This window comes from Rattus norvegicus, chromosome 2 (genome assembly GCF_036323735.1).
Source record: "Rattus norvegicus strain BN/NHsdMcwi chromosome 2, GRCr8, whole genome shotgun sequence".
NCBI classification, from domain to species: domain Eukaryota; kingdom Metazoa; phylum Chordata; class Mammalia; order Rodentia; family Muridae; genus Rattus; species Rattus norvegicus.
In genome coordinates, this window is record NC_086020.1 from 40,983,029 (window position 1) to 40,995,378 (window position 12,350).

The following is a 12,350-nucleotide window of genomic DNA, read 5'->3' on the forward strand; positions in this document are numbered from 1 at the left end:
AGACCAATAGATGACAAGCAAGCCTCGATGGGGTGTCTGCCCTGACAGCTGCGTAGATATCTCCCAGTCTGTGCTGACATCCTTCTGCTGCTACAAGGGCATTCTGGGATTGTTGATTGCTCCACGGCCCTAATGATGTAACCCTGTATACAACCGGCCAGTTTGTAATGCTCTCCAGCTCATGATGCAAAGCAAGTGACTCCTCAATTGGGTTTTTGTCACACCTGACTTCAATGTGTGTCAAAGTCTGAATTTACCTCAGAAAGTTAGGGTGGCTGTTATTAAGGCTGCCGCGGTCAGAGAAGTAAGATGATGTTTTCCCAGTACAGAACATTTAGATTTTAATTTCTGCCTGTGAACGAAGAGCATACTAAATTAAGAGGATATATTCTGAATGTGTGACTTCAAGAATAACGAGGTAGGTGTGGAAGAACTGGTTTTTGTGTCTGGGATGCAAATGAGAAAACACCCTGGGTCTAGGAAGCAGGTCATCTTTTAGTATTTTTCCACAAATATGGCTCCAATTGGGTTGAGATCTCTACTGGTGACTGTAAGTTTACCCTGACTCCAAGTGGCCTGGGTCTATGTAACTGCCACTGGGTCTCACACCTGACTCTCTCTGGACCGTGGAAGCTGTTGCCCTACTCTTCCCATGACATCAGAACTAGAAAAAAACATTGAATGCTGCCTATTTGTGCTCACAAAAAGATGTAAAGGAGTTCCAAGGGTCATCACCTTGTTCTCATGAAAAACGTGAACAAGCCCCTGTGGGTTTGTTCTGCCCTTGAACCCAGCTTCACCAATGAGAAGGGTCCATGTACCAGAGAGCACAGCTAATGGTCTTCCACCAGAGAAAACTAACAAAGTGGGCAAAGGTATTACACAACACTTGAAAATGAATCTAAGAATTCTCCCTGTGACAAAACTGTAATTAAACTGCATTTAACTGTTTCCTCTAAATGACATCCATTTTAATTAGGTGTTAATAGACTGGTAGCCACAATCTATATAGCTTTATGATGCAAAGTAAAATTACAGTCTTATAAAACATTTACGGAAGGAGACCCACTGAAGCCTTTGAGAGGTCACACTATACCCTTTCACACCCTAAAGACTTGCGTGGTAATTAAGCCAGGAAACAGGCAGCTCGCAGGGCTAACATGAGGTGTGCTCACCACAAGTCAGCACTAGGCTGCTCTTTCAACCCACAAGTTATTTCTAAGATCTGCTTTCCAGAAAATAAAGCCTGCAAGGGCAGAAGTATGTCTTTGATGGATTCCTAAGGCAAAGCCTTGATCAAACCTCTGGCCTCTCCACCACTGCCTTGGCTTTCTTTTCTGCCCTGAGACTCCCCCATAGCTGCTGGGGATACAAAGTTGCTCATCCTCAGAATGCTGCCCCGTGTTTTGGAAAATGGGCATCATACACACAGAGTAAAATTAATATTTGAAAAGCTGATTCATGCCCAAGATAAATGCATGTGCAAATGAGAGGTAACGGCAAGGTCATAACAGGATGTATCGGTATCCTGCCCCACATTATGAGCACCAGGGAGGACATCACAAAGAATACCTCAGACCGAATGAGTGCCACACACGCACAGAGATCCTGGGAACAGGTGTCCTCTCTGTGGGCTGGAGAATGGGGGACGAAATGGGCTACTGGAATTTTTCATATTTATATGAAAAGGCAAAGTTAAAAAAAATGTGTTACTTTCAACTACTTCTGAAGCATCAACAGCGTGAAACTTCATAAATCACATCTAACCAGAGAGTTACGAATCTTGGGAAGGGGGCTATCTGGTCTTCTGACAAAGATTCTGTCATTTCCTGGCTGACAACCTGATGGCTCCTGCTCCTTTGCCAAGAAGCAGAGTTACTTGGCTAGGGCGCCTGTGCACTCTTCTCCCACGGAAGCTTTCATGCCAGGAATCTTTTTTTCGTTCCTGGTGCATTGGCCACTGCCAGACATGGACCCATCGAATCCACTGGTGCTAAGGAGTTAAGCATCTGAGATTTAATTTAACAGTTTCGGCTTTATTAAGCTGTCACGGAGGGAGCGGCCCCACGTTGATAGCAGGAGCTGCTCCAATTACGGCTTGGTTTAGGGTTGACAAGTGTAATGATTCATCCGTGGCACATGAGAAGCAATAAAAGGTTGTTTTGCATTACAGCTTTAAAAATGTGGGCACTTTTTCCATTTAATTTGTCACTTAGCTTTTGCTAAGAGGACATTTAAATTGCAGTAAAAGGCAAATGGGGCTTTTAGTTTAAATGTAATCCCCATATTTAAATGATCTGTAATGGTGCAATGTTGGAGTGGGAACACTATTGTCTCACAGTGGGTCCTGATGGTGACATGTGACATTTGTATTCAGGTCCTGTATTATCCATGTGGCTAAAGGGCTTCCAATTTCATTTCACAGCCAGAAGCCTGCAGAAAACACCAATTAACTTGCAGATCCCATTTGCCGACAAAACTCAGCCTCTCCTCAATGTCTGGCATCTGGCAGTGCTCAGCATTTAATTCCAAAGCAGAGCCTTGAAGCAATGTGAGCCCTGTGTAGGGGCACAAAGTCAAATTCCCCCATTTTATTAAGAAGCAAAAGCCTTTCCTTTTGTAGTCTAGAAGGAAGTTTAAGTTAATTTTTTGGTGACCAGATACTAGGATGTGATCATTACTATGACTTTTGTGGGGGACTCCTCACAAACCTCAGATCCCACCACAATGGCCAGTGACTCCTACTTGGCACTGGAGTACACAGGCGGAGTTCACTCATCTACCAACGATTTCAGGGTGAGGCGTGGGGAGGAGGTGAGAGGGTGAGTGTGGGTTTGTGTATGAGAGAGAGAAAGAGAGAGAGAGAGAGAGAGAGAGAGAGAGAGAGAGAGAGAGAGAGATTTATTGATTGTAGTTGTGTTCTTGATCCTTGTCTGCCATCAAACATCTTGAGTAAAGCCTGGGTCTCTATAAAGCAGTCCTGTCCAGGGAATATGTATCAGCTACAAAAATCTTACTCCCATTGAGAACTCCTACTGCTGACTGATGGTCTCGGCATACATTTTCCAAAACCAACTTGGAAAGGTGAGATGTGACTACAGATTGAATGTGAATAATGCAAACTTCATTCTACATTATCATTTGTATTCTTATTTCTTCCTTCCTTTTTCTTTTTCTTTTCTTTTTTTTTTTTTTTTTTTGGCACTCTGAAAATATTCAAGTGGCACTTGTTTCCTAACCAGCTATTTATGCTTTCATACTTCTATGTACCGCAGCTTAAAATTTTATACACTTCATAGTAATCCAGCATTTTTCCCTACATGATCCCCTTCATTATTGGTTTTTAATGCTAGCCCATTTTAACTTTTATGAATCAACTAGTGAATTCATCATGTACTATAGTCACAAGCTAAAAAGGCTTGATTTGGAAAACGACTTTTTTTCTGTAAAAAATGTTTACTTAAACCATGTATTACCCTTTCTTCTTCAACTCCACACTGTGCCCTCAAACCTTACAGCAACACATGGAAGCTATTTACTGTGCTTACAGATTGATTTAAATTTGACTGGGAGAAGAGCTACTATCAGATTTTCAGGGGGCCAAGTAAGGTACTGGACACAATATACTATTGTTAAGAAACACTGGAGAAAAACATTCACTGATACATCTTAATATTTAGCAAGTAGCAGACGTGCTTTATAGAAACAAAGCAGCCAGAGTTTCTACCAAGAGTCACATTCCTCGAGAAGCAGGAGAGAAGCCCTGACGTCAGGTTCTAGGAGTTTGCCACATAATCCTAACAACTCACTTCATCAAGTCTAGAACCTCCCTGAGGTTTAGTTCCTGATCTCCAAACAGTTGCTCCCAAAAGTGCCTTCCACTGTGATTAGGACCTTCACAGACAACTGTTCCTCTTCAGCTACCTAGGCCTGGGATTAAAACGAATCAAGTAGTGTTCACCTCTCATCACCAGAAATTTCACCAACTCTACACATGCAACAAGCATTTTCCTCTCATGAAACTAATAGGTCATGTTTTTTATTTCTGTAGCAATGAGCATTGGACAAGGAGGCTCACACCCAGTATTTTCATGCTTAGCACAAGAAAAGGCACATTTTTCAACCACCTGCTATATTTATATCTTTAATGACCAGAGACTTTAGGTAATACATTTTAGAGTTTGCACTATCTTTTCCATTTTCAAGAAGAATGGTTGATCCAAGTCTGTATCCACTGGGAAAAAAGTGAGTTATCCAAATCACTCTTGAGAAGTTCAATGAAGGAAAAAAGGAAGGCAGACTCAAAAATTGAGATGAAATTGTCACTGACCAGTCCTATGACGGAAACCACTTACTGTAGACATACAGAACCTTTTGCCAAGTATTTAAGGGAGATTCCTGTGCTCCCTTTATGCAACTCCCTAACCACGTAGTCTGAGCTTTTTCTACTCAACCTAAAGCCCTTTGGCACAGGCTAGCACGTGGCTAGCTCCCTGCAGCATCCCTCAGGACCACGACCTTAAGCACCCAGTTGTGGTCTTATCTACACATAGCCCAATGCAGTTGGACAGAAAACTCATTTACCAAGCTCATCCCAGAGCTGCCTATATTTGTCAGTCATTGCAGTGCCTTGCTGCCTCCAAAGTGACAGGCGAGGGTCAGCCATGAACTGCTCTGTGATCAAGGTCAGCATGCGGGCCCCATTGGAGTCCCTCATCTTCAACATCTCCCGCACCTAGTGGGGGAAACCAAACAAAAACATATTAAGATTGATAAGTAAATAAATAACATCACAAGAGACAAATACCGTATTTCTATTTCTTGGGTCTGTCTGTATGTGTGTGTGAGAGATGATTTCACACCGGTGGTCTTAGGCACACAAAAGTATGAAAAGCAGTTCTGCATCCTACACTGCAATGTAATAATAATAGAAGGCACCACAGTTACCATAAGGTGTGTTTTAGAAGCCACACACAATAACGACGCTTCCTCAACTTCTCAATTTCAAATGTTTGAACAATTATTCACATGTAGGGTAAAGGTGGTTTGTGTGAGTATGTGTGTGTGTGGTCTTTTCATAGGGTCTTTCTATACAGATCAGTCTGACCTCTAACTCATGATCCTCCTGTGTCAGCCTCTTGACTGCTGAGATTCTAGGCATGTGCCATAGTCCCTGGCTTCTGCCTTCAGTTTTTAAGGTTTTCCTCAGAGCATGCCTTTTATCTAAACCAAATCTAGCTTGTGCTCAGACTATACACAACAAAATAGATGGCAAGCTAATTCATGCTTCAACAGAGCACAACAGTACACTGGAAAAGGTAGCTGAACCTGACAAATCCATGAAGTGATGCTGTGATGGCACACCTTTGCAGGACCACAGAAACAGCGTAAGGACTCACACCACACACACACAAACACACACACACAGAGACACACACACAAACACACACACACAGAGACACACACACACTCACACACAGACACACACACAAACACACACACAGAGACACACACACACACACTCACACACACACAATTATAGAGAGTTTCACAGGCTCCTGACTCTTCTTACTCTGGTGGTTGACTACACTTACCACCAGAGTAGCAGAACCCAAGGCACTCCACTGTGGTTTAGGACTTCTGTAAATTGATCTGATAGCGTAATAATTTTCTTGAGACATAATTCACATATCACACAATTCATCAATTTTAACCCCAGAACTCAAGGTTTCTTATTGTATTCATAAAATTGTGCAACAAGTTTACTTTTTCAGATATATTGATAATTCGGGCATGTTCTTTCTTCCTGAATTATTTCATATAAGAGCACTAACATACAGTCATCCCCAAGTATCTGTGGGCCAGAACCTCATGGAAACAGTAAAACCTGCTGTTGCCCAATTTCTACTATTTCTACATGAACACTTTTACTAATCTTTACATTAACTCATGATTTAACACAATACTGTGTTGTTAATTCAGGAGATGCTGTGTTAATATTTGGGGTACCCAGGAGGACGAAGAAGAAAAACCTGTACATGTTCAATGGAAATGGTCCTTGTGTTCAGCCTGTGGATGGTTTGATCTATCAGTATAGAACCTGTTGTCACAAAGGCCTGTGCACACTCACTCATATAAGGTTTTTGCAATGAGAGGAGGAGCTGGATAGAACTTGGGGGTTTAAGAATGGTCATTCTATACAAATGCTTCACAATGCACCAAACAACAAAACCAGTCTCTGAGTTACTAACTGAAGTTGGACTGTCAAAGCTAAAACTGTGACACACCCCTGTCTCTGCGCTATACCTCCCACGTAAAAGGAAAAACCCACCAAGATCAGTCTCTCTTGAAGAAACCATAAATGAGTGCATAAAAGTTCAAGGTGTATGACTCTCAGAAGGTATTTAGCAAGTGAGAACCCTAACACCAGTTGTCCCTGTGGTAAATCAGCGTCCTATAGGTGGGGAGGGGGACTCTGTTCAGGATTTAACAGGAAAGGCAAAGCAAGAACAAAATTGGTTCATGTGCAATCCAGCAGCCCAGACAGACCCCAGGCATCCATCCCAGGCTTTCGTCAGCATTCAGTACTGACCTCCCTCAGCTCCTTGGGCATCTGAGTCTTGTGAAGCACCTGCAAACACGGTTTCCTGAACCCAAAGGATAGCCTAAAAGTTTACTCCCAGTATGGAAGGAGCGGAAAGTCACAAACGGGCAATGTCTTGGAGGGAAGGGAGTTGTCATTGGCTCGACATTGTACTTAAAGAGTTGGACATCACCGATCCAACCTGGCCCCTCAAGTCACAGGAAGACTATATATACCCTCTTCCACTGAGGACAGCCAGCATAGGCCAGCTAGGGGCACAGGGTCCACAGGCAGGCAACAGAGTCAGGGCAGGGCGTCTGAGACACCGCCGGAACCTGAAGGGACCGATCGGATAAACAGTTCTCTGCACCCAAATCCCGTTGGAGGGAGAGCTAAACCTTCAGAGAGGCAGACACGCCTGGGAAACCAGAAGAGACTGCACTCTGCACACATTACTGATTCCAGAGAAAAACACCAAACGCCATCTGGAACCCTGCTGCACGGAAGCTCCCAGAAAGGGCGGCGCAGATCTTCCTGGTGGCTGCTGCCACGGAGAGCTCATAAGCAACACCCCATGAGCAAACTTGAGCCTCGGGACCACAGGTAAGACCAACTTTTCTGCTGCAAGTGACCTGCCTGGTGAACTCAAGACACAGGCCCACAGGAACAGCTGAAGACCTGTAGAGAGGAAAAACTACACGCCCGAAAGCAGAACACTCTGTTCCCATAACGGGCTGAAAGAAAACAGGAAAACAGGTCTACAGCACTCCTGAAACACAGGCTTATAGGACAGTCTAACCACTGTCAGAAATAGCAGAACAAAGTAACACTAGAGATAATCTGATGGTGAGAGGCAAGCGCAGGAACCCAAGCAACAGAAACCAAGATTACATGGCATCATCGGAGCCCAATTCTCCCACCAAGGCAAACACGGAATATCCAAACTCACCAGAAAAGCAAAATCTAGTTTCAACATCATATTTGATCATGATGCTGGAGGACTTCAAGAAAGACGTGAAGAACTCCCTTAGAGAACAAGTAGAAGCCTACAGAGAGGAATTGCAAAACTCCCTAAAAGAATTCCAGGAAAACATAAATAAACAAGTAGAAGCCCATAGAGAGGAGTCACAAAAATCCCTGAAAGAATTCCAGAAAAATACAATCAAACAGTTGAAGGAATTAAAAATGGAAATAGAAGCAATCAAGAAAGAACACATGGAAACAACCCTGGATATAGAAAACCAAAAGAAGAGACAAGGAGCTGTAGATACGAGCTTAACCAACAGAATACAAGAGATGGAAGAGAGAATCTCAGGAGCAGAAGAGTCCTTAGAAATCATCGACACAACTGTCAAAGATAATGTAAAGCGGAAAAAGCTACTGGTCCAAAACATACAGGAAATCCAGGACTCAATGAGAAGATCAAACCTAAGGATAATAGGTATAGAAGAGAGTGAAGACTCCCAGCTCAAGGGACCAGTAAATATCTTCAACAAAATCATAGAAGAAAACTTCCCTAACCTAAAAAAAGAGATACCCATAGACATACAAGAAGCCTACAGAATTTCAAATAGATTGGACCAGAAAAGGAACTCCTCCCGTCACATAATAGTCAAAACACCAAACGCACAAAAGAAAGAATATTAAAAGCGGTAAGGGAAAAAGGTCAAGTAACATATAAAGGCAGACCTATCAGAATCACACCAGACTTTTCGCCAGACACTATGAAAGCCAGAAGATCCTGGACTGATGTCATACAGACCCTAAGAGAACACAAATGCCAGCCCAGGTTACTGTATCCTGCAAAATTCTCAATTAACATAGATGGAGAAACCAAGATATTCCATGACAAAACCAAATTTACACAATATCTTTCTACAAATCCAGCACTACAAAGGATAATAAATGGTAAAGCCCAACATAAGGAGGCAAGCTATACCCTAGAAGAAGCAAGAAACTAATCGTCTTGGCAACAAAACAAAGAGAAGAAAAGCACACAAACATAACCTCATATCCAAATATGAATATAACAGGAAGCAATAATCACTATTCCTTAATATCTCTCAACATCAATGGCCTCAACTCCCCAATAAAAAGACATAGATTAACAAACTGGATACGCAATGAGGACCCTGCATTCTCCTGCCTACAGGAAACACACCTCAGAGACAAAGACAGACACTACCTCAGAGTAAAAGGCTGGAAAACAACTTTCCAAGCAAATGGTCAGAAGAAGCAAGCTGGAGTAGCCATTCTAATATCAAATAAAATCAATTCTCAACTAAAAGTCATCAAAAAAGATAAGGAAGGACACTTCATATTCATCAAAGGAAAAATCCACCAAGATGAACTCTCAATCCTAAATATCTATGCCCCAAATACAAGGGCACCTACATACATAAAAGAAACCTTACTAAAGCTCAAAACACACATTGCACCTCACACAATAATAGTAGGAGATTTCAACACCCCACTCTCATCAATGGACAGATCATGGAAACAGAAATTAAACAGGGACGTAGACAGACTAAGAGAAGTCATGAACCAAATGGACTTAACGGATATTTATAGAACATTCTATCCTAAAGCAAAAGGATATACCTTCTTCTCAGCTCCTCATGGTACTTTCTCCAAAATTGACCATATAATTGGTCAGAAAACGGGCCTCAACAGGTACAGAAAGATAGAAATAAACCCATGCATGCTATCAGACCACCATGGCCTAAAGCTGGTCTTCAATAACAATAAGGGAAGAATGCCCACATATACGTGGAAATTGAACAATGCTCTACTCAATGATAACCTGGTCAAGGAAAAAATAAAGAAAGAAATTAAAGACTTTTTAGAATTTAATGATAATGAAGGTACAAAATACCCAAACTTGTGGGACACAATGAAAGCTGTGCTAAGAGGAAAACTCATAGCGCTGAGTGCCTGCAGAAAGAAACAGGAAAGAGCATATGTCAGCAGCTTGACAGCACACCTAAAAGCTCTAGAACAAAAAGAAGCAAATACACCCAGGAGGAGTAGAAGGCAGGAAATAATCAAACTCAGAGCTGAAATCAACCAAGTAGAAACAAAAAGGACCATAGAAAGAATCAACAGAACCAAAAGTTGGTTCTTTGAGAAAATCAACAAGATAGATAAACCCTTAGCCAGACTAACGAGAGGACACAGAGAGTGTGTCCAAATTAACAAAATCAGAAATGAAAAGGGAGACATAACTACAGATTCAGAGGAAATTCAAAAAATCATCAGATCTTACTATAAAAGCCTATATTCAACAAAACTTGAAAATCTGCAGGAAATGGACAATTTCCTAGACAGATACCAGGTACCGAAGTTAAATCAGGAACAGATAAACCAGTTAAACAACCCCATAACTCCTAAGGAAATAGAAGCAGTCATTAAAGGTCTCCCAACCAAAAAGAGCCCAGGTCTGGACAGGTTTAGTGCAGAATTCTATCAGACCTTCATAGAAGACCTCGTACCAATATTATCCAAACTATTCCACAAAATTGAAACAGATGGAGCACTACCGAATTCCTTCTATGAAGCCACAATTACTCTTATACCTAAACCACACAAAGACCCAACAAAGAAAGAGAACTTCAGACCAATTTCCCTTATGAATATCGACGCAAAAATACTCAACAAAATTCTGGCAAACCGAATCCAAGAGCACATCAAAACAATCATCCACCATGATCAAGTAGGCTTCATCCCAGGCATGCAGGGATGGTTTAATATACGGAAAACCATCAACGTGATCCATTATATAAACAAACTGAAAGAACAAAACCACATGATCATTTCATTAGATGCTGAGAAAGCATTTGACAAAATTCAACACCCCTTCATGATAAAAGTCCTGGAAAGAATAGGAATTCAAGGCCCATACCTAAACATAGTAAAAGCCATATACAGCAAACCAGTTGCTAACATTAAACTAAATGGAGAGAAACTTGAAGCAATCCCACTAAAATCAGGGACTAGACAAGGCTGCCCACTCTCTCCCTACTTATTCAATATAGTTCTTGAAGTTCTAGCCAGAGCAATCAGACAACAAAAGGAGGTCAAGGGGATACAGATCGGAAAAGAAGAAGTCAAAATATCACTATTTGCAGATGATATGATAGTATATTTAAGTGATCCCAAAAGTTCCACCAGAGAACTACTAAAGCTGATAAACAACTTCAGCAAAGTGGCTGCGTATAAAATTAACTCAAATAAATCAGTAGCCTTCCTCTACACAAAAGAGAAACAAGCCAAGAAAGAAATTAGGGAAACGACACCCTTCATTATAGACCCAAATAATATAAAGTACCTTGGTGTGACTTTAACCAAGCAAGTAAAAGATCTGTACAAGAAGAACTTCAAGACTCTGAAGAAAGAAATTAAAGAAGACCTCAGAAGATGGAAAGATCTCCCATGCTCATGGATTGGCAGGATTAATATAGTAAAAATGGCCATTTTACCAAAAGTGATCTACAGATTCAATGCAATCCCCATCAAAATACCAATCCAATTCTTCAAAGAGTTAGACAGAACAATTTGCAAATTCATCTGGAATAACAAAAAACCCAGGATAGCTAAAACTATCCTCAACAATAAAAGGACTTCAGGGGGAATCACTATCCCTGAACTCAAGCAGTATTACAGAGCAATAGTGATAAAAACTGCATGGTATTGGTACAGAGACAGATAGATAGACCAATGGAACAGAATTGAAGACCCAGAAATGAACCAACACACCTATGGGCACTTGATTTTTGACAAAGGAGCCAAAACCATCCAATGGAAAAAAAGATAGCATTTTCAGCAAATGGTGCTGGTTCAACTGGAGGTCAACATGTAGAAGAATGCAGATCGATCCATGCTTATCACCCTGTACAAAGCTTAAGTCCAAGTGGATCAAGGACCTCCACATCAAACCATATACACTCAAACTAATAGAAGAAAAACTAGGGAAGCATCTGGAACACATAGGTACTGGAAAAAATTTCCTGAACAAAACACCAATGGCTTATGCTCTAAGATCAAGAATCGACAAATGGGATCTCATAAAACTGCAAAGCTCCTGTAAGGCAAAGGACACTGTGGTTAGGACAAAACGGCAACCAACAGATTGGGAAAAGATTTTATGGGGACAAATGTTCTGCAATGTTCTGACCACAGAGAACTGGTGTTAAAGATACCAGGTATTTCTGAGGCCATTTGTTTTTAGTAGCTGAAAGGAACATAACACCACTCTTTAACACTACTATCAAAACAAAGGAAAGAGATATGTTATTGTGAGTTTTATAGATGAGAATTTTATCAGTTACAGACCACCTCAAATCTTTATAGATGACAGTTTTTTCAAGTTTTTGGTTTATACGCTTTGTGAAACTAGAACTCTGAAGTCTATGAAGCTAATTTACATATTGAAACTAACATTAAGTATCACTAAAATTATTAAGCTGTATGTGTAGAAGTGTTATGTTTATGGTTATGCTCCATGTGGGAAAACTAACTAGAAAAGAAAAACACTTGAAAGGATGTCAAGTAACATTAAAGCCATCACTTTGTTTTTGCAATTGAAAAAAAATTTCTCTTTAAATTGTAACAAATTAGTATCATTTTACAGTAACTAAGAGAGACAAAAAATGGCTCCCTGTGTGGCAAAAAGTCAACTAAACAAGTTAAGGGTTGTATTGTAACACACGTTTCTCACTGGCTCATTAGTTTAAAATCTCCATCCCAGTCCATATAGGATCTTACACAG

The 12,350-nt window shown here is 41.0% G+C and overlaps 1 protein-coding gene across 3 annotated transcripts in view; it reads right to left on the reverse strand.

Moving 5' to 3' along the window:
• Positions 1-12,350, reverse strand: part of Zswim6 (zinc finger, SWIM-type containing 6) — a 167,724-nt gene that overhangs the window by 38,412 nt on the left and 116,962 nt on the right. For all 3 annotated transcript variants that reach the window (XR_010063737.1, XM_039103499.2, XM_063282687.1), the window contains exon 4: positions 4,585-4,735. Coding sequence is in view for 2 of the 3 variants with exons in the window: in XM_039103499.2 (XP_038959427.2) it covers positions 4,585-4,735 (151 nt within the window). In the remaining variant the exon portion in view is untranslated. The remainder of the gene's footprint in view (positions 1-4,584; positions 4,736-12,350) is intronic.